This window comes from Pristiophorus japonicus, unplaced genomic scaffold (genome assembly GCF_044704955.1).
Source record: "Pristiophorus japonicus isolate sPriJap1 unplaced genomic scaffold, sPriJap1.hap1 HAP1_SCAFFOLD_2032, whole genome shotgun sequence".
Taxonomy (NCBI): Eukaryota; Metazoa; Chordata; class Chondrichthyes; family Pristiophoridae; genus Pristiophorus; species Pristiophorus japonicus.
Genome location: NW_027251728.1, coordinates 13,904 through 37,026, shown reverse-complemented (window position 1 = coordinate 37,026; position 23,123 = coordinate 13,904). Strand labels below are relative to the sequence as shown.

General features: G+C 55.7%; 1 protein-coding gene across 1 annotated transcript; it reads right to left on the bottom strand.

Moving 5' to 3' along the window:
- Nucleotides 1-209: 209 nt before the first annotated feature.
- On the bottom strand, nt 210-12,210 carry LOC139244102 (spectrin beta chain, non-erythrocytic 1-like; the record flags this gene model as incomplete). The annotated part of the gene is made up of 3 exons (XM_070870971.1): nt 12,136-12,210; nt 3,937-4,239; nt 210-360 (listed from the first exon to the last, which is right to left on the bottom strand). Coding segments are annotated over exons 1-3 (499 nt in total), but the record flags the coding sequence as incomplete, so codon positions are not given.
- Nucleotides 12,211-23,123: the final 10,913 nt, after the last annotated feature.

Here is a 23,123-nt window from a genome sequence, read left to right as displayed (position 1 = left end):
GGGGCAGGGGGTGAGGGGCAGGGTGTGAGGGGTGAGGGGGTGAGGGGGCAGGGTGTGAGGGGGCACTAGTTTAAGCTCCTGATCAAACATAATGCAATATATTAAATCCGTTCACTGCGAACAACTGTCCAACCACGAAGGGCCGGGTGTGAGGAATCGCTCTGACACATCTCCGCCCATCACTGGGGCATTCCGGCTCACACACTGACCTTCCATTTGGGTGAACTCCAGTGCCGCTGTATTCAATCCTTTCACTCGCTCCGCCTGCACTGAAATATCCGCTTCCAGCAGGCCATGTTTCTGGAGGAAATCCTCCACTTCCAACAAATGCTTCCCCAAATCTTTCCAACACAACAGAACCTGTTGACAAGACCCAAACAGCTCAAACAATGGATGTCTATAGCTCCATCTAACCCCGTTACTCTCCCGCCCTCCGACCCCACGTTACTCTCCCGCCCTCCGACCCCGCGTTACTCTCCCGCCCTCCGACCCCACGTTACTCTCCCGCCCTCCGACCCCGCGTTACTCTCCCGCCCTCCGACCCCACGTTACTCTCCCGCCCTCCGACCCCGCGTTACTCTCCCGCCCTCCGACCCCACGTTACTCTCCCGCCCTCTGACCCCGCGTTACTCTCCCGCCCTCCGACCCCGCGTTATTCTCCCACCCTCCGACCCCGCGTTACTCTCCCGCCCTCCGACCCCACGATATTCTCCCACCCTCCGACCCCGCGATATTCTCCCGCCCTCTGACCCCGCATTACTCTCCCGCCCTCCGACCCCGCATTACTCTCCCACCCTCTGACCCCGCATTACTCTCCCGCCCTCCGACCCCACGTTACTCTCCCGCCCTCTGACCCCACGTTACTCTCCCGCCCTCTGACCCCACGTTACTCTCCCGCCCTCTGACCCCACGTTACTCTCCCGCCCTCCGACCCTGCGTTACTCTCCCGCCCTCCGACCCCGCGTTACTCTCCCGCCTTCCGACCCCACCTTACTCTCCCTCCCTCCGACCCCGCGTTACTCTCCCACCCTCCGACCGTGTTAATATCCGGGGGCTGGAGGTGTGGGGATGGGGGTGAGGATAGGGAGGGGGGTTGGGGATTGGGGGATGTGGGTTGGGGATCGGGGGATGGGGTGTGGGGATGGGGCTTGGAGGGCTGGAGATGGGTGAATGGGGTGTGGTGATTGGGGGATGAGGTGGGGGGATGGGGTGTGAGGATCGGGGGATGTGGTGTGGGGATCGGGATCGGGGGTTGGGGGCTGGGGTGTGGGGGTTGGGGCTGGGGATGGGGTGTGGGGATCGGGGGATGGGTTGTGGGGATCGGGGGATGGGGTGTGAGGATCGGGGGATGGGGTGTGAGGATCGGGGGATGGGGTGTGGGGATCGGGGGCTGGGGTGTGGGGATCGGGGGATGGGGATCGGGGGATGGGGATCGGGGGATGGGGTGTGGGGATCGGGGGCTGGGGTGTGGGGATCGGGATCGGGGGATGGAGATCGGGGGTTGGGGGCTGGGGTGTGGGGATCGGGGGATGGGGTGTGGGGGTTGGGGGATGGGGATCGGGGGATGGGTGTGAGGATCAGGGGATGGGGTGTGAGGATCGGGGGATGGGGTGTGGGGATCGGGGGATGGGGTGTGGGGATCGGGGGATGGGGTGTGAGGATCGGGGGATGGGGTGTGGGGATCGGGGGATGGGGTGTGGGGATCGGGGGATGGGGTGTGGGGATCGGGGGATGGGGATCGGGGGATGGGGTGTGAGGATTGGGGGATGGGGTGTGGGGATCGGGGGATGGGGTGTGGGGATCGGGGAATGGGGTGTGGGGATCGGGGGCTGGGGTGTGGGGATCGGGGGCTGGGGTGTGCGGATCGGGGGTTGGGGACTGGGGTGTGGGGATCGGGGGCTGGGGATCGGGGGATGGGGTGTGGGGATCGGGGGCTGGGGTGTGGGGATTGGGGGCTGGGGTGTGGGGATTGGGGGATGGGGATCGGGGGCTGGGGTGTGGGGATCGGGGGATGGGGTGTGGGGATCGGGGGCTGGGGTGTGGGGGTTGGGGCTGGGGTGTGGGGATCGGGGGATGGGGTGTGGGGATCGGGGGCTGGGGTGTGGGGATCGGGGGATGGGGATCGGGGGATGGGGTATGGGGATCGGGTGATGGGGATCGGGGGTTGGGGAATGGGGATCGGGGGATGTGGTGTGGGGATCGGGGGATGGGGATCGGGGGTTGGGGGATGGGGATCGGGGGATGTGGTGTGGGGATCGGGGGTTGGGGGCTGGGGTGTGGGGATCGGGGGCTGGGTTGTGGGGATCGGGGGATGTGGTGTGGGGATCGGGGGATGGGGATCGGGGGTTGGGGGATGGGGATGTGGTGTGGGGATCGGGGGTTGGGGGCTGGGGTGTGGGGGTTGGGGTGTGGGGATCGGGGGATGGGGTGTGGGGATCGGGGGATGTGGTGTGTGGATCGGGGGATGGGGTGTGGGGGTTGGGGATCGGGGGCTGGGGTGTGGGGATTGGGGGCTGGGGTGTGAGGATCGGGGGATGGGGTGTGGGGATTGGGGGATGGGGTGTGGGGGTTGGGGGCTGGGGTGTGGGGATAGGGGGTTGGAGGATGGGGATCGGGGGATGGGGATCGGGGGTTGGGGGCTGGGGTGTGGGGGTTGGGGCTGGGGATGGGTGAATGGTGAGGGGGTGGGGTGTGGGGATCGGGGGATGGGGTGTGGGGGTTGGGGCTGGGGTGTGTGGGTTGGGGCTGGGGTGTGGGGATCGGGGGATGGGGATCGGGGGATGAGGTGTGGGGATCGGGGGATGGGGTGTGGGGGTTGGGGCTGGGGATGGGTGAATGGTGAGGGGGTGGGGTGTGGGGATCGGGGGATGGGGATCGGGTGCTGGGGTTGGGGATATGGGTGAGTGGTGAGGGGCTGGGGTGTGGGGTTTGGGGTTGGGGTGTGGGGATCGGGGGATGGGATGTGGGGATCGGGGGATGGGGATCGGGGGTTGGGGGCTGGGGGTTGGGTCTGGGGATGGGTGAGCGGTGAGGTGGGGGTGTGGGGATCGGGGGTTGGTGGCTGGGGTGTGAGGGTTGGGGCTGGGGATCGGGGGCTGGGGCTGGGGATGGGTGACTGGTGAGGGGGTGGGGTGGGGGTGTGGGGATCGGGGGATGGGGTGTGGGGATCGGGGGATGGGGTGTGGGGATCGGGGGATGGGGTGTGGGGATCGGGGGATGGGGTGTGGGGATCGGGGGATGGGGTGTGGGGATCGGGGCTGGGGATGGGTGAATAGTGAGGGGGTGGGGTGTGGATGTTGGGGCTGGGGATCGGGGGTTGGGGTTGGGTCTGGGGATGGGTGAGTGGTGAGGGGGTTGGGGCTGGGGATCGGGGGTTGGGGATCGGGGGCTGGGGTGTGGGGATCGGGGGATGGGGATTGGGGGTTGGGGCTGGGGATCGGGGGCTGGGGTGTGGGGATCGGGGGTTGGGGCTGGGGATGGGTGAGTGGTGAGGGGGTGGGGTGTGAGGATCGGGGGTGGGGTCTGGGGATGGGTGAGTGGTGAGGGGGTGGGGTGGGGGGGTTGGGGGATGGGGTGTGGGGGTTGGGGTTGGGTGTGGGGATGGGTGAGTGGTGAGGGGTGGGGTGTGAGGATCGGGGGTGGGGTCTGGGGATGGGTGAGTGGTGAGGTGGTGGGGTGTGGGGATCGGGGGCTGGGGTGTGGGGATCGGGGGATGGGGATCGGGGGTTGGGGGCTGGGGATCGGGGGTTGGGGCTGGGGATGGGTGAGTGGTGAGGGGGTGGGGTGGGGGGATCGGGGTTTGGGTCTGGGGATGGGTGAGTGGTGAGGGGTGGGGTGGGGGGGGTTGGGGGATGGGGTGGGGGGATCGGGGGTTGGGTCTGGGGATGGGTGAGTGGTGAGGGGTGGGGTGGGGGTGATGTGCCGTGCCCTCCTCACCTGCATCTCCTCCATCCAGTCGATCATGTGAACCATCTCCTGGAAGATTTTCTGCAGCTGGAGGTTGAACTCCAGCCTGTCCCTGCGAGCGCTCAGTGTCTCCTGCAGCAAACTCCACAGCCGCAGGATGTTGTCCTTCTGTGCGGAGATGCGTTTGATGTCGTAGTACCTCTCAGAGTCCAGCTCCAGAGCCAGCTCAGTGATCACCTGCACGCGCTCCTTGTAGGAGGACACGTCGGCCTCAATGGCATCATGTTTCTTCATCGCAGCCTCCACGGCAGGAAGATCGTAACCAAAGTTATCCTGAGAGAGGAGGCCGGAGAATCACAGCTCAGACAGCGGCATCACCATTACAGCTCCTTCAACACGTCACATCACCGCACCAGTGCAGCCAGGCACGCATTCAAAGGCACTGAACCAGGTGCACCTTAGAGACTGTAACAAATAGAACCGTGTGTCGCCAATCCTCACCATCAGACCAACAAACCCTCCCCAGGGCAGGCCACACGCCCAACCAGGATCACCGGTCCCCAATGACCAGGATTACCGGTCCCCAATGACCAGGATTACCGGTCCCCACCGACCAGGATTACCGGTCCCCAATGACCAGGATTACCGGTCCCCACCGACCAGGATTACCGGTCCCCAACGACCAGGATTACCGGTCCCCAATGACCAGGATCACCGGTCCCCAATGACCAGGATTACCGGTCCCCACCGACCAGGATTACCGGTCCCCACCGACCAGGATCACCAGTCCCCAACGACCAGGATTACCGGTCCCCAATGACCAGGATTACCGGTCCCCAATGACCAGGATCACCGGTCCCCAATGACCAGGATTACCGGTCCCCACCGACCAGGATTACCGGTCCCCACACCTTTCTTTTATTGGTTCCTGGGATGTGGGCATCGCTGGCAAAACCGGCATTTATTGCCCATCCCTAATTGCCCCTTGAGAAGGTGGTGGTGAGCCGCCTTCTTGAACCGCTGCAGTCCGTGTGGTGAAGGTGCTCCCACAGTGCTGTTAGGGAGGGAGTTCCAGGATTTTGACCCAGCGACGATGAAGGAACGGTGATATATTTCCAAGTCAGGATGGTGTGTGACTGGGAGGGGAACGTGGAGGTGATGGTGTTCCCATGCGCCTGCTGCCCTTGTCCTTCTCGGCGGTAGAGGTCGAGGGTTTGGGAAGTGCTGCCGAAGAAGCCTTGGCGAGTTGCTGCAGTGCATCTTGTAGATGGTACACACTGCAGCCACGGTGTGCCGGTGGTGGAGGGAGTGAGTGTTTGAAGGTGGGGGATGGGGTGTCAATCAAGCGGCTGCTTTGTCCTGGATAGTGTCGAGTTTCTCGAGTGTTGTTGGAGCTGCAACTCATCCAGGCAAGTGGAGAGTATTCCATCACACTCCTGACTTGTGCCTTGTAGATGGTGGAAAGGCTTTGGGGAGTCAGGAGGTGAGACACTTGCACAGAATACCCAGCCTCTGACCCGCTCTTGTTGCCACAGTTTTGGTGGTGAGGTAGAGCAGCGGACATGTGGAAACTGAGGCTGTGTTTTCGGATGATGTCACCAATTGGCAACATGTAGATGAGAAATGGGAGGGGCCAAGGATAGATCCCTGGGGGACACCAGAGCTAACAATGCGGGGGCGGGAAGAGGAACCGTTGCAGGAGATTTTCTGGTGATTCTGTGATTCTAAGTGTGAAGTGATACATTTTGGTAGAAAGAATGAGGAGAGACTATATGAACAAAATGGTGCAATTTAAAGAGGGTCCAGGGAGAGAGTGTGTGTACGAGTGTGCAGGTGTACGTACAAGTGTCTTTCAGGGTAACAGGGCAAGCTGGTTAACAAAAGCATTTGGGATTCGGGGTTTTACAAATCGAGACACAGTACGTTATGCAAGGACGTTATGTCAAACCTTTGGTTACACCCCAGCTGGAGTATTGTGTCCAACTCTGGCACCGCACTTTAGGAAGGATGTCAAGGCCTTGGAGAGGGTGCAGAGGAGATTGACTAAACTGGTACAGATTGAACCTCTCTTATCCGGGACTCCCTTATCCGGCACCATTCCTGGCCGCCAGGTGGCGCATGTGCAGAACACGACCCGTCAAAATCCTACTCACCAATATAATCTTTCTCCTCAATCAGCTGCCTCCTCCTGCTGGCCTGCTGGTACTCGGGCCGGCCGCTCCCCGCCCCCACAGTGCTCCCTCCGGGGAGGTCATACCACTCCCCCCCCCCCACAGTGCTCCCTCCGGGGAGGTCATACCGCTCCCCCCCCCCCCACAGTGCTCCCTCCGGGGGGCCAGGCCGGGCCGACTCTTCTGAGGCCCACCGGCTCTTCGAGGCCCCTGCACACTGATTGGCTGACTGACCAGTTGGTCCAGCCAATCAGCGCACACACACTTACCCCAGCAACAGCACTTAATGGCGCAGGCCATACAAACATGTGACCTCCCTTCATCTGGCAAAATCCCTCGTCCAGGCCTGAGGGTACAGGATAAGTGTTATTTATCTGGACCTCACCACTAGGGGGTACACCTGTGGGAGACCTATGGGTCACCTGTGTACCCTGGAGCAAGCAGGTATAAAAGGCAGCCCACCATGCTGCTGCCTCATTTTGGACTTATATTAAAGAGACCAAGGTCACAATGGTTTGAGCTTACAACACAGTCTCGTGGAATTATTCTAAACTTAACAACTGGCGACGAGTTACAGATCACGAACTTTCACGGGGAATGGCTGCCATTGGTATTCTTGAGAGGTTTGTTGAGGGTGATGATTGGGAAGCCTTCGTTGAACGTCTCAACCAGTACTTCATGCCAAACGAGCTGAACACAGCTGAGATGGAGACCAAGCGCAGGGCGATTCTCCTCACCACATGTGGGTCATCGGTATATGGCGTCCTCAAAAATCTACTGGTCCCAGACATACCAACGGACAAGACTTACACAGAGCTGTGTGCACTGGCTCGGGAGCCAAAGGAGAGCATCTTAATGGCCAGGTATCGCTTTTACATGCACCATCGCTCCAAGGGCCAGAACGTGCCGAGTTTTGTCGCCGACCTAAGACCTTGTGGGACAGTGCAAATTTGCAGGATCCTTGGGGGAAATGTTGCGGGATTTTTTTGGTGCTCGGAAGTGGCCATGAGGCCATGCTCCGTAAACTACTATCTGCCGAATCCTTAGATCTGAGCAAGGCCATCACGATAGGCCAGGCTTTCATAACCACGAGCGACAACACGAGACAGGTATCTTCACAGAATTGAAGCTCACCGGCAGAACTGTACATGGCAGGGCCCACACGGCCGCAGAGGCCAGGCCTAGGGTGACTCAGAGGCCGCTGTGGAGTGCTAATGTGTATCCATTAACACCATGTTGGCGCTGCGGGGGCAGTCATAGAGCCCATCAATGTCGATTCAAGCACTGTGTGTGCAAGGGCTGTGGAACAATGGGGCACCTCCAGCGAATGTGTAAGCAACTTCGGACTCACCACGTGACAGTCAGCAGAGAGCAACCGATCCAGAGCGGATCACGCTGAAAGAGCAGGAGAGGCAACTCAACCAGAGGATGAAGAGGAAGTGAATGGGGTACACACCTTCACCACCAAAAGCCCTCTGATAATGTTAAAAGTTAAACTTAACGGCATTCCAGTCTCCATGGAATTGGACACGGGGGCAAGTCAATCGATTATGGGCCAGAAGGCTTTTGAGAAACTGTGGAGTAACAAGGCACAGAGGCCAAAACTGAGCCCGATTCACACTAGGCTGCGCACTTACACCAAAGAACTCATTCCTGTTATCGGCAGTGCGGCAGTGAATGTATCGTATGGCGGAATGGTGCATGATTTACCACGATGGATTGTACCAGGCGATGGCCCAACACTGTTCGGCAGGAGCTGGTCAGGCAAGATCTGGTGGAACTGGAAAGACATCGAAGCACTGCCCCGAGCACCCAGGTGCTAAACAAATTCCCGCCGTTATTTGAGCCAGGCACCGGCAACTTCACAGACGCCAAAGTGCAGGTCCATCTTGTTCCTGGGGCACGGCCCGTTCATCACAAGGCCCGAGCAGTCCCATATATGATGCGAGAGAAAGTTGAAATCGAGCTGGACAGACTTCAATGAGCGGGAATCATATCGCCAGTCGAGTTCAACGAGTGGGCCAGTCCAATCATGTCGGTACTAAAGAGCGATGGGACGGTCAGAATCTGCGGAGACCAAGTCTGGTTACAGGACCAGTACCCACTACCCAAAGCGGAGGACATATTCGCAACGCTAGCAGGAGAAAGTCGTTCACCAAGCTGGATCTAACCTCCGCTTACATGACACAGGAGCTGGCTGAACCGTCAAAGAAGTTGACGTTCATCAACACGCACAAAGGACTGTTCGTGTACCACAGATACCCCTTTGGGATTCGCTCGGCTGCTGCCATCCTCCAGAGGAACATGGAGAGTCGGCTGAAATCAGTTCCATGCACCGTGGTGTTCCAAGACAACATCTTGATCACTGGTCGCAACACCACTGAACACTTACACAACCTGGGAGAGGTTCTCAAGCGACTGGACAGAGTGGGACTCGGGCTGAAACGTTCCAAGTGTGTTTTCCTGGCGTCAGAGGTCGAATTTCTGGGGAGAAAGATTGCGGTGGACGGCATCAGACCCATGGACTCCAAGACAGAGGCCATCAAGAATGCACCCAGACCACAGAATGTGATGGAGCTGCGTTCGTTCCTGGGACTCCTAACTTTCTACCGGGGTGAGCACACTGCTGGGACCCTTGCATTTATTGCTACGTTAGGGTGATGACTGGGTTTGGGGTAAATCTCAAGAGACAGCCTTCGATAAGGCCAGAAACCTGCTATGTTCTAACAAGTTACTTGTATTATATGACCCGTGTAAACGTTTAGTATTAGCTTGTGATGTGTCGTTGCTCGTGGTCGGTTGTGTGTTACAGCAAGCAAATGTGCTCGGGAAACTGCAACCGGTTGCATATGCATCCAGGAGTTTACCCAAGGCTGAAAGAGTCTCCAGTATGGTTGAGAAAGAAGCGTTGGCTTGTGTATACGGGGTTAAGAAAATGCACCAATATCTAATTGGCCTCCGGTTCCAGCTCGACACCAACCACAAACCGTTTAACCTCACTGCTCTCAGAAAGGAAAGGTATCAACACCAATGCTTCGTCCCGAATCCAAAGATGGTCACTAACGTTATCTGCTTATGACCATGTAATCCGCCACAGACCAGGCACCGAGAACTGCGCTGACGCTATCAGTCGGCTGCCATTGCCCACCACTGGGGTGGAAATGGCGCAACCCACAGACTTGTTTCTGGTAATGGATGCTTTTGAGAGTGAGGGGTCACCCGTCACAGCTTGCCAGATCTGGACCAGCCAAGACCCTGTGCTATCACTAGTAAAAAGCTGCAACCTCAATGCGAGCTGGTCACGGGGAAATGCAGGATGAAATCAAGCCATTTCACCAACGCAAGGATGAACTGTCCATCCAATCAGATTGTCTCCTATGGGGGAATCGCATGATCTTGCCCAAAAGAGTCAGGGAAATGTTTATACGCGACCTACACAGTACCCAGGCATAGTCATGATGAAGGCTATCGCCAGGTCACACGTTTGGAGGCCCGGCATTGACTCCGAATTGGAGTCATGCGTACACCCATGTAACACTTGCTCACAGTTGAGCAACGCACCAAGGGAGGCCCCACTGAGTCTGTGGTCATGGCCCTCCAAACCCTGGTCCAGGGTCCACGTAGATTTCGCTGGCCCCTTTCTAGGGAAGATGTTTCTAGTAGCAGTGGACGCTTACTGGATTAAATGTATAATATCATCATGTACGTCCACTGCCACCATTGACCGCCTCCGGGCCATGTTCACCACCCATGGTTTGCCCGACGTCCTTGTCAGTGACAATGGACCGTGTTTCACCAGCTCGGAATTCAACGAGTTCATGACCCGCAATGGCATTAAGCATGTCAGGTCTGCCCCATTTAACCCGTACCCAACAGCCAAGCGGAACGGGCAGTCCAAACCATCAAGCAAAGCTTGAGACGCGTACCGGACGGCTCCTTGCAGACCCGGTTAGCCAAGGTCCTGCTCAGCTACCGGACGCGCCCCCACTCACTCACCGGGGCTCCCCCGGCAGAATTGTTAATGAAGAGAGCACTCAAAACCAGGCTCTCCTTAGTCCACCCTGATCTCAATGATCACGTAGAAACCCGGCGGCACCAGCATAACGTGTACCACGATCGCGCGGCGACCTCGCGTGACATTGAGGTTAACGATCTGGTGTTTGTTCTAAATTACGGTCACGGTCCTAAGTGGATTGCTGGCACCGTCTTAGCCAAGGAGGGGAATAGAGTGTTTGTTGTGAAATTGTTGACTGGGCAAACGTGCAGAAAGCACCTGGATCAGACCAAACTGCGATTCACGGACAACCAAGTCCAAGAACAGTTTGAAGAAGACCCTGCCATCTATGATCCACCAACACACACCCAACCAGCAATTGGCCTCGCTGTCAACCACGAGGATGAACCCACCAGGCCCGACAGTCCGATCAGACCAACTGCGCTGCCGTGCAGCATTGATCCGACTGACTCACCCAGGCCAGGACTTCAACTCAGGCGATCAACCCGGGAACACAGAGCGCCAGATCACCTCAACCTGTAAATAACTTGTACTTAAGACTTTGGGGGGAAGTGATGTTATGTATGTGAACCTAACCTTTGTGTCAGATTTGCCACTAGGGGGCACACCTGTGGGAGACCGATGGGTTTGTGTACCCTGGAGCAAGCAGGTATAAAAGGCAGCCCACATCGCTGCTGCCTCATTTTGGAGTTATATTAAAGAGACCAAGGTCACAATGGTTTGAGCTTACAACACAGTCTCGTGGAGTTATTCTGAACTTAACAATAAGGGAGGTTCATCATGTACTAGGAGTGAGGGACGTCAGTTACGTGGAGGGACTGGAGAAGCTGGGATTGTTCTCCTTGGAGCAGAGAAGGTTAAGAGGAGATTTGATAAAGGTGTTCAAAATCATATTGGGTTTTGATAGAGTAAATAAGGAGAATCTTTTTCCAGTGACAGAACGGTCGATAACCAGAGACACAGATTTAAGGTCATTGGCAAAAGAACTGGAGGGAGAGACGAGGAGAATGTTTTTTTACGCAGCGAGTTGTTGTGATCAGGAACGCACTGCCTGAGAGGCCGGTGGAAGCAGATTCAACAGTAACTTTCAAAAGGGAATTGGATAAATACATGAAGCAGAACAGGCTGAAAGGCTTGATGGGCTGAATGGTCGCCTGCTGGGCTGTATCATACCATGATTATTAAGAGCCAGGTTTGGAGAGCGGGATTGCTCTCAAACCCACCCCTGACCCCGGACCGTCCAGCCCTGACCCCGGACCGCCCACCCCTGACCCCGGACCACCCAGCCCTGACCCCTCACCGCCCACCCCTGACCCCGGACCGTCCAGCCCTGACTCCGGACCGCCCACCCCTCACCCCTCACCGCCCACCCCTGACCCCGGACCGCCCACCCCTGACCCCTCACCGCCCACCCCTGACCCCTGACCGCCCACCCCTGACCCCGGACCGTCCACCCCTGACCCCGGACCGCCCACCCCTGACCACCCACTCCTGACCCCTCACCGCCCACCCCTGACCGCCCACCCCTGACCCTGGACCGCCCACCCCTGACCCCAGACCGCCCACCCCTGACCCCTGACCGCCCACCCCTGACCCCAGACCGCCCACCCCTGACCACTCACCCCTGACCCCTCAACGCCCACCCCTGACCCCTCACCGCCCACCCCTGACCCTGGACCGCCCACCCCTGACCCCAGACCGCCCACCCCTGACCCCAGACCGCCCACCCCTGACCACCCACCCCTGACCCCTCAACGCCCACCCCTGACCGCCCACCCCTGACCCTGGACCGCCCACCCCTGACCCCGGACCACCCACCCCGACCCCTCACTGCCCACCCCTGACCCCAGACCGCCCACCCCTGACCCCGGACCACCCATCCCTGACCCCTCACCACCCACCCCTGACCCCAGACCGCCCACCCCTGACCCCTCACCGCCCACCCCTGACCCCAGATCGCCCACCCCTGACCCCTCACCACCCACCCCTGATCCCTCACCGCCCACTTGACCCCGGACTGTCCCCCTGACTCGGACCACCCACCTGGGAGATGAGGCGCTGGTTCTCATTTAACCAGGTCTCGCGCATGGCGGCCTTGTGATCGAAGCGATGCGCCAACTGCTCCAGCTTCTCCTGGCGAATGAGCTCATTCCGCAGTGACACCTCACGCTCATGCTCCGCCTTCTCCAATCGCCCCCAGGCCTAACACAGAATATGGCCAAAAAACATATAGGACAGGAATTAGTACTGCAAGCAGCAAATCTACAGCCTAGAGAGACGGTGAGAGACAGAGAGAGAGACAGGGAGAGACAGAGTAAATGAGACAGAGTGAGGGAGTGAGTGAGAAAGAATGAGAGACAGAGTGAGAGAGAGACACAGTGAGACACAGAGACAGAGAGACAGACAGTGAGAGTGTGAGCAAGTGAGACAGAGTGAGAGAGACAGAGAGAGTGAGAGAGATTGAGTGAGAGTGAGAGAGTTGGAGAGAGTGGGAGAGAGGTAGATAGTGAGTGAGACAGAGTGAGAGTGAGTATGAGAAAGAGAGTGAGAGTGTGAGAGAGAGAGTGGGAGTGAGTGAGAGTGAGTGAGAGAATGTGGGAGAGACAGTGTGAGGGAGAGTGAGAGACAGAGTGAGAGACAGAGTGAGACAGAATGAGAGAGAGATAGACAAAGTGTGAGAGAGTGAGAGAGAGTGTGTGGGAGAGAGGGAGAGAGAGCGAGAGAGAGAGAGACAGTGAGAGAAAGAGTGAGAGAGTGAGAGAGAGAGAGACAGAGAATCAAAGAGAGACAGAGTGAGAGACAGAGAGAGAGAGAAAGAGAAAGACAGAGAGAGAGAGAAAGGCAGAGAGAGACTGTGTGAAAGAGACAGTGATAATGTGAGAATGAGAGAGACAAAGAGTGAGAAAGTTAGAGAAACAGAGTGAAAGAGAGAGTGAGTGAGACAGAGTGAGAGAGAGAGAAAGACAGTGAGAGACAGAGTGAGAGAGTGAGAGTGAGAGTGATAGACAGAGTAAGAGAATGAGAGTGAGAGTGAGAGTGAGAGTGTGAGAGAGAGTGAGCGAATGAGTGAGAGAGACTGAGAGAAAGTGAGAGAGAGTGAGAAAGAGTGAGACAGTGAGAGCGTGAGAGTGAGAGACAGAATAGAGTGTGAGAGAGAGTGAGAGTGAGAGAGAGAGAATGTGGGTGAGACAGAGTGAGAGAGTGAGATACAGTGAGAGAGAGGGAGTGAGAGAGACAGAGTGAGACAGAATGAGAGAGTGAGTGAGAGTGAGAGAGTGAGAGAGAGTGATAGAGAGTGGGACAGAGTGAGAGAAAGTGAGACAGAGTGACAAAGCGAAACAGAGCGAGAGAGAGAAAGGGAGACAGAGAGAGAGCGACAGAGAGAGAGAAAGGCAGAGAGAGAGAAAGGCAGAGAGACTGTGTGAAAGAGACAGTGATAACGTGAGAGTGAGAGAGACAAAGAGTGAGAAAGTGAGAGAGACACAGAGTGAGAGAGACAGAGTGAGTGAGAAAGAGAGACAGAGTGAGAGAGAGAGACAGAGTGAGAGAGACAGAGAGACAGTGTGAGAGAGAGACAGAGTGAGAGAGACAGAGTGAGAGAGACAGAGTGAGAGTGAGACAGTGAGAGAGACAGAGGGAGAGGGAGAGGGAGAGGGAGAATGAGTGACAGAATGAGAGTGATAGACAGAGTGAGAGAGAGTGAGAGAATGAGTGAGAGAGTCTGAGAGAAAGTGAGAGAGAGTGAGAGAGTGAGAGAGAGTGAGAGCATGAGAGTGAGAGAGACAGAATAGAGTGTGAGAGAGAGTGAGAGAGAGAGTGTGAGTGAGTGAGAGAGAATGTGGGTGAGACAGTGAGAGAGTGAGTGAGATATAGTGAGAGAGAGTGAGAGAGACAGAGAGAGAGACAGAGTGAGAGATAGAGTGAGAGAGAGTGAGAGAGTGAGAGAGATACATCATGAGAGGCTGAGTGAGAAACATACAAATAGACAGTGAAGGGCTGAGGGAGTGAGAGATAGAGTGTGTCTCACTCAATCTGTGTATGTCTCTCCCACTGTGAGAGAGGAAGACAGTGAGACAGAGAGAGGGGAGAGAGTGAGGGCGGCAGAAAGAGCGGGGATCGAAAGAGAGCGTGAATGAGTGAGAGAGAGGGTATAACGAGAGAGACAGTGTGTGAGAGAGCAAGACAGAGAGATAGAGAGAGAAGAGATAGAGAGAGAAAAAAGGAGAGACAGAGAGGAGGTGGGGTGGGAGAGATTAATAACAGGGACACCAAAATTAAATCCTCTGAAGATCATTACAAAACTAGCCCACAATAATAAAGTTAGATGAAGCTGTATTACCCTGAGTGGGAGGGAGGGCATGAGCCCCAGCTCAGGAACCCAGTATAATTCTGGAGGAACTGTGCAATAACACTGAGTCATAGAAACATAGAAAATAGTTGCAGGAGTAGGCCATTCAGCCCTTCTAGCCTGCACCGCCATTCAATGAGTTCATGGCTGAACATTCAACTTCAGTACCCCATTACTGCTTTCTCACCATACCCCTTGATCCCCCTAGTAGTAAGGACCTCATCTAACTCCTTTTTGAATATATTTAGTGAATTGGCCTCAACAACTTTCTGTGGTAGTGAATTCCACAGGTTCACCACTCTCTGGGTGAAGAAGTTCCTCCGCATCTCGGTCCTAAATGGCTTACCCCTTATCCTTAGATCATGACCTCTGGTTCTGGACTTCCCCAACATTGGGAACATTCTTCCTGCATCTAACCTGTCTAACCCCGTCAGAATTTTAAATGTTTCTATGAGGTCCCCTTTCATTCTTCTGAACTCCAGTGAATACAAGCCCAGTTGATCCAGTCTTTCTTGATAGGTCAGTCCCGCCATCCCGGGAATCAGTCTGGTGAACCTTCGCTGCACTCCCTCAATAGCAAGAATGTCCTTCCTCAGGTTAGGAGACCAAAACTGTACACATTACTCCAGGTGTGGCCTCACCAAGGCCCTGTACAATTGTAGCAACACCTCCCTGCTTCTCTTAACAACCTGGGATACATTTTATCCGGGCCTGGGGATTTATCCACTTTCAAAGCTGCTAAGCCCCTTAATACTTCCTCTCTCACTATGCTTATCTCATTGAATATTTCACACTCCTCCTCCCTGATTGCAAAGTCTGCATCGCCCCTCTCTTTTGTGAAAACAGATGCAACGTATTCATTAAGAACCATACCCACGTCTTCTGGCTCCACACACAGGTTACCTTCATGGTCTCGAATAGGCCCCACTCTTCCTCTAGTTATTCTCTTGCTCTTAATGTATTTATAAAACATCTTTGGGTTTTCCTTGATTTTACTTGCCAATATTTTTTCATGCTCTCTCTTTGCTTTCCTGATTTCCTTTAAACTTCACCCTTGGACTTTCTATACTCCTCTCGGGGTCCTGCAGTATTTAGCTCTCGGTATCTGTCATAAGCCTCCCTTTGTTTTTGCCTTGTCCTTCCCTGTATGCCACTTGACATCCACGGGGCTCGAGATTTGTTAGTCCCACCCTTTTCCTTTGTGGGAACATGTTTGTTCTGAACCCTCAGGGTCTCCTCCTTGAATGTCTCCCACTGCCACTCCCTGGTATTTTTATTGATGTCGCTATTATCAGTTTTCAAGGAGCCCACATTGATCCTGACAACCCTCTTTTCCACAATGTAACTGTAAAAAGGTTTTGTGATTTTGATATCTTTCTTTCTATAGTCCCCGTTTGTAGCTCTTACTGTCACTGTTCTTTGTATCTCCCCTAGTCCCCAGGGGCTGAGCTAGTTTGTGTCTTTGTGTATGCTTGTTGTCCTGTTCAGCTATCACAGCTGTTTTTTGGTTCTGTATCATGGTAACTTCTTTTCTGGACACCTGCGACTGACTTTCTGTTGTTTTCCCCATAATAATCATTAATTTTTATTTATATAGTGCCTTTGATGTAGTAAAAAGTCCCAAGGCGCTTCCCAACAGTCTTACAACACGTTAGATATTGACCAGGGAGGGAAAAAGGAAAAAGCAGGAGAAGGAAGTGCAAAAGAGGTTAAAGACTCAGGTCTGAAGCAATCAAAAGGCGCAGATCGACCCAGGTGGAAAAACTCAAAAAAAATTCACATTACATTCTAAATAATATAAGGAGTATACAAGAGTAAAATCAGTATAATAAAGATTCATTCAACAAAATTAAAAATATACACTAAGTATAAATTAAGTTAAAAGTTAGAAAATCAGCAATTGGAGGAGGTGGCTGCCCACTGCTCAAACATAAGCAGCAGCAACTCCACCACACGAGGCATCCCATGTGTTACTGTAGACACATGGTGGGAGGAGCGGCGAGAGATTCATGGAGCGACATGATCGAGGCCCAGGGGGCAGCACCGGCCCAGGGGGCAGCACGGACCCAGGGGGCAGCACGGACCCAGGGGCAACACGGACCCAGGGGGCAGCACCGACCCAGGGGCAGCACGGACCCAGGGGGCAGCACGGACCCAGGGGGCAGCACGGACCCAGGGGGCAGCACGGACCCAGGGGGCAGCACAGGCCCAGGGGGCAGCACGGACCCAGGGGGCAGCACAGGCCCAGGGGGCAGCACCGGCCCAGGGGGCAGCACAGACCCAGGGGGCAGCACAGACCCAGGGGGCAGCACGGGCCCAGGGGGCAGCACCGACCCAGGGGCAGCACAGACCCAGGGGGCAGCACGGACCCAGGGGGCAGCACGGACCCAGGGGGCAGCACAGGCCCAGGGGGCAGCACGGACCCAGGGGGCAGCACAGGCCCAGGGGGCAGCACCGGCCCAGGGGGCAGCACAGACCCAGGGGGCAGCACAGACCCAGGGGGCAGCACGGGCCCAGGGGGCAGCACCGACCCAGGGGCAGCACAGACCCAGGGGGCAGCACGGACCCAGGGGGCAGCACAGACCCAGGGGGCAGCACAGACCCAGGGGGCAGCACAGACCCAGGGGGCAGCACGGACCCAGGGGGCAGCACGGGCCCAGGGGCAGCACGGGCCCAGGGGCAGCACCGACCCAGGGGGCAGCACCGACCCAGGGGGCAGCACGGACCCAGGGGGCAGCACCGACCCAGGGGCAGCACGGACCCAGGGGCAGCACGGACCCAGGGGGCAGCATCGGCCCAGGGGGCAGCACGGACCCAGGGGGCAGCACAGGCCCAGGGGGCAGCACGGGCCCAGGGGCAGCACAGGCCCAGGGGGCATCACAGGCCCAGGGGGCAGCACGGGCCCAGGGGGCAGCACGGACCCAGGGGCAGCACAGGCCCAGGGGGCAGCACGGACCCAGGGGCAGCACGGACCCAGGGGGCAGCACCGGCCCAGGGGGCAGCACGGACCCAGGGGGCAGCACAGGCCCAGGGGGCAGCACGGGCCCAGGGGCAGCACAGGCCCAGGGGGCATCACAGGCCCAGGGGGCAGCACGGGCCCAGGGGGCAGCACGGACCCAGGGGCAGCACAGGCCCAGGGGGCAGCACAGGCCCAGGGGGCATCACAGGCCCAGGGGGCAGCACGGGCCCAGGGGGCAGCACGGGCCCAGGGGCAGCACAGGCCCAGGGGGCATCACAGGCCCAGGGGGCAGCACGGGCCCAGGGGGCAGCACGGGCCCAGGGGGCAGCACGGACCCAGGGGGCAGCACGGACCCAGGGGGCAGCACAGACCCAGGGGGCAGCACGGACCCAGGGGGCAGCACCGGCCCAGGGGGCAGCACAGACCCAGGGGGCAGCACAGGCCCAGGGGGCAGCACCGGCCCAGGGGGCAGCACAGACCCAGGGGGCAGCACCGACCCAGGGGGCAGCACCGGCCCAGGGGGCAGCACGGGCCCAGGGGGCAGCACCGACCCAGGGGCAGCACGGACCCAGGGGGCAGCACCGACCCAGGGGGCAGCACAGACCCAGGGGGCAGCACAGACCCAGGGGGCAGCACCGACCCAGGGGGCAGCACCGGCCCAGGGGGCAGCACGGGCCCAGGGGCAGCACAGGCCCAGGGGGCAGCACCGACCCAGAGGGCAGCACCGACCCAGGGGCAGCACGGGCCCAGGGGGCAGCACCGACCCAGGGGGCAGCACAGACCCAGGGGGCAGCACGGACCCAGGGGCAGCACAGGCCCAGGGGGCATCACAGGCCCAGGGGGCAGCACCGGCCCAGGGGGCAGCACAGACCCAGGGGCAGCACTGGGCCAGGAGAGGCAAGGGCCCAGGGGGCAGCACGGACCGAGGGGCAGCACTGGGCCAGGAGAGGCAAGGGCCCAGGGGGCAGCACGGACCCAGGGGGCAGCACGGGCCCAGCCCACACTGTGCGATATGTGCGCGCACTGGGTCCGTGCAGCAGAGCAGGTCTCCAGTTGTCCTGGTTAACCCTTGCCACTGGACCAAGACCTCGCTCTGTCAAGCCCGTGTGCTGGCTGGTGTGCAACGGTCACCCCACGTTAAAAAAATCCACGCACAGGCATCCACCCTTCAGGATGTAGTTCGGGATCTGGAATATTAGGTCCTTTATTGAAACACCTGGGAACTCATCCCTTTTTGGTATGGAAGCAAGTCATCCTCGATACGAGGGCCTGCCTATGATGATGATGGGTGGGTCAGTTTACTCTCAGCTCCCTCGAGGCACTGACGAAGATATCGGAAGCAGTCAGTGCTCACTCACCCTGTTGATGTCAGAGATCAGTTTGCCCTCGTGTGGTGTGTAAAGCTTCTGATTGTTTGCCCGCAGTTTGCTCTGAATGGTGAAAAGCAGGACCTCCAGATTCCCCTTCTCCTCGAACCTGAACGGAGAGACAGAAAGCTGGTCAGCCCCGAGCCCAACACACACACACACACTCCGCCGCCTTCACACAGAGATGACCAGGGGCTTTATCCTGCGTGCACTCACAGCCCAACTCTGCAAACACGCCTCACAATCACTGCTGTTGGTCTGTGCTCCATTTCTGACCCAGGGAGGGGTCACCGACTGAGACGGCCACATACCTCACATCAGTGTGGCTCAGTGGGCAGTACTCTCGCCTCTGAGTCAGAAGGTCATGGGTTCAAGTCCCACTCCAGAGACTTGAGCCTATAACCTAGGCTCCAGTGCAGCGCTGAGCGAGTAGTTATCCCTCAACCAACATCACTAAAACAGATGATCTGATCATTTTTTCATTGTTGTTTGTGGGAGCTTGCTGTGCGCAATTTAGCCCCCACGTTTCTGACATTACCAGTATTTCATTGGCTGCAAAGCGCTTTGGACCGTCCTGAGGACGTGAAAGGCATTATATAAATGCAAGTCTTTCTTTATCAGATGGTCAGATGACGTGAAGCTGCTCAGGAATTTCCTTCAGTGTAGATCTTGGAGGCTCTGTCATGTTTCTTCAACCTGGGCTGTGCCACACACCGGAGGGGAGAGAGGAAATGATTCTGTGAACAGGGCACAGCACACATGCCTGGGGGCCGCTCAGTGTCCCCAGAGTTGCTGCACACACTGACAGTCCACACTGCCACCCAACATCGACAACAGCACCCACTTGATCACGGCGTCTTCAAGGGGCTGCTCAGAAATGGGACTGAAGGCCGAGCTGGGACACGAGGTTTGGCAAAATACGCGGAGCTGTGTTTTCCGAGGGTTTTGGAAGGTGGGGAGCAAGGAGCTGAACGAAGGTTCTGGAGGGGAGGATTCGACGAATGGGCAGACAGCTCGGCGCCAAAAGTTCTGACATCAATGGTGGGTGACTGGAGGAGTTGCGCCGAAGGCACGAGTTGGGTAAAGTGGACGGGGAAATTGATTAAAGGGTAAGATGGTTGATAAGCAGTGGTAGACATTTCATAATTCTCAAAAAATATATATTCCAGTGAGAAAGAAAGAATCTAAGAGAAGGATGAACCATCCGTGGCTAACTAAGAAAGTTAAGGATGGTATCAAATTGAAAGAAAAGGCATATAATTTTGCAACGATTAGTGGCAGGCCAGAGGATTGGGAAATTTTTAGAAACCAGCAAAGGACCACTAAAAATATAATAAAGAAGTTGAATATAGATTATGAGAATAAACTAGCAAGAAATATAAAAACAGATAAGAGCTTCTACAGGTATATAAAAAGGAAACAAGTAGCTAAAGTAAATGTTGGTCCCTTAGAGGATGAGACTGGGGAATTAATAATGGGAAACAAGGAAATGGCAGACTTTGAATAAATATTTTGTATCTGTCTTCACAGTAGAAGACACTAAAAGCAACCCAATAATAGTAGATAATCAAGAGGATTTGGGTGGGGGAGAAACTTAAAACAATCATTATCACTAGAGAAAAAGTACTAAGCAAACTAATGGAACTGAGGTTGACAAGTCCCCTGCACCTGATGGCCTGCATCCTCAGGTCTTAAAGTAACTGCAGAGATACTGGATGCATTGGTTGTAATCTTCCAAAATTCCCGAGATTCTGGAAAGGTCCCAGTGGATTGGAAACCGCAAGTGTAACGCCCCTATTCAAGAACCGAGGGAGACAGAAAGCAGGAAACCTAGCCAGTTAGCCTAGCATCTGTCATTGGGAAAATGCTGGAATCCATTATTAAGGAAGCAGTAGCAGGACATTTAGAAAATCATAATACAGTCAAGCAGAGTCAACATTGTTTTATGAAAGGGAAATCATGTTTGAAAAATGTATTATTAGAGTTCTTTGAGGATGTAATGAGCAGGGTGGATCAAGGGGAACCAGTAGATGTAGTGTATTTGGATTTCCAAAAGGCATTCAATAAGGTACCACATAAAAGGTTACTGCACAAGATAAGAGCTCACGGGGTTAGGGGTAATATATTAGCGTGGATAGAGGATTGGCTAACTAACAGAAAACAGAGTCGGGATAAATGGGTCATTTTCAGATTGGTAACCAGTAACTCGTGGGGCCCCACAGGGGTCAGTACTTGGGCCTCAACTATTTACAATCTATATTAATGATATGGATGAAGGGACCATTTATAGTGTAGCCAAATTTGCTGACGATACAAAGATTGGTGGGAAAGCAAGTTGCGAGGACGACACAACGAGTCTGCAAAGGGATATAGATAAGTTAAGAGAGTAGACAAAAATTTGACAGATTGAATGTAATGTGGGAAAATGAAGGTTGTGCACATTGGTAGGAAGAATAGAAAAGCAGAATATTATTTAACTGGAGAGAGACTACATAATGCTGTGGTACAGGGGGATCTGGGTGCCCTCGTACATGAAACACAAGCATTTAGCATGCAGGTAAGAAAAGAGATTTGCATTTATATAGCGCCTTTCACAACCACCGGACGTCCCAAAGCACTGTACAGCCAATTAAGTACTTTTGGAGTGTAGTCACTGTTGTAATGTGGGAAACGTGGCAGCCAATTTGTACACAGCAAGCTCCCACAAACAGCAATGTGATAATGACTAGATAATTTGTTTTTGTTATATTGATTGAGGGATAAATATTGGCCAGGATACAGGAGATAACTCCCCTGCTCTTCTTCAAAATAGTGCCATTGGAACTAGTCCACCTGAGAGAGGAGACAGGGTCTCAGTTTAACTTCCCATCTGAAAGACAGCACTTCCAACAGTGCAACACTCTCTCAGCACTGCACTGGAGTGTCAGCCTAGATTGATGTGCACCAGTCTCTGTAGTGGGACTTGAACCCACAACCTTCTGCCTCCGAGGCAAGAAATGCTATCCACTGAGCCACAGCTGACGTACAGCAAATAAGTCAGAAGACAAATGGAATGTTGGCCTTTATTGCAAGGGGAATGGAGTATAAAAGTAGGAAAGTCTTGCTACAACTGTACAGGGCATTGGTGAGACCACATCTAGAGATACACTCCGTCCAGATACAGTCACAGGTACACCCTGTCCAGATACAGCCAGATACACTCTGCCCAGATATAGTCAAAGATACTGTCATGTATCCAGACATGTTTACTGCTTGTACTATTACATATGATGTGCCACACGATGGGAAACTTGTACACCAGCTGTATGGTCACCAAGGTGTGCCACCAGAGGGCACTGCAGTGGGAGACATGTAGGTTACCTGTACAGCTGTGCCAGGCCTGGTATAAAAGGCAGGCCACCAGGTGTGATCATCACTCTGGAGTTATATTAAATGGACTAAGGTCACTACAGTTCAAGTACAATACTTTGCCTCATGGAATCATTATCAGAGCATCTAAAGACATAACAATTGGCGACGAGATTACAGACTTTCACGTGAAAATGACTAACTTTGGTACGTTGCAGCAGTTCGCCGATGGTGATGATTGGGACGCTTTTGTGGAGAGACTCGACCATTTCTTCACAGCAAATGACCTGGCAGGCGACAACCCGGCCACACTGGCTGATAAGCGCAGGGTTATCCTGCTCACCAGTTGTGGGCCCACTGTCTATGGCCTCGTCAGGGACCAGCGAAGACAACGACCAAGACGTGCGAGGTGCTTGTAACACTGATCCAAGAACAACTCAAGCCCAAAGAGAGCATCCTCACAGCCAGACTCCGGTTTTACACCCACCGACGGCCCGAAGGCCAGGAAATCGCAAAATATGCTGCAGACCTCAGGAGGCAGGCGGTACCGTGTGATTTCGGCGACCGGCTCACCGAAGCGCTGCGGGATATCTTTGTCATCGGAATTGGCCACGGGGGCCTTCTTCACAGGCTACTGTCTGCGGGTACCACAGTCACACTGCAGAGGGCCATCTCCGTGAGCCAGGCATTCATGACCTCGGCCTGCGGCTCTAGGCGGATGACTCATCCTCAGGACTCAAACCTGGAAAGTACTGTACACAGAGTGGTGCCTTTTAGAGGCTGGACTGTAGAACATGAACCTTCTCAGGGAAGAGAGAACAGGCGAGCCAGTCAGTAATGAATCAAGAATGTGAGGTTATCCACTTTGGTGGTAAAAACAGAGAGACAGACTATTATCTGAATGGTGACAGATTAGGAAAAGGGAAGGTGCAACGAGACCTGGGTGTCATGGTACATCAGTCATTGAAGGTTGGCATGCAGGTACAGCAGGCGGTTAAGAAAGCAAATG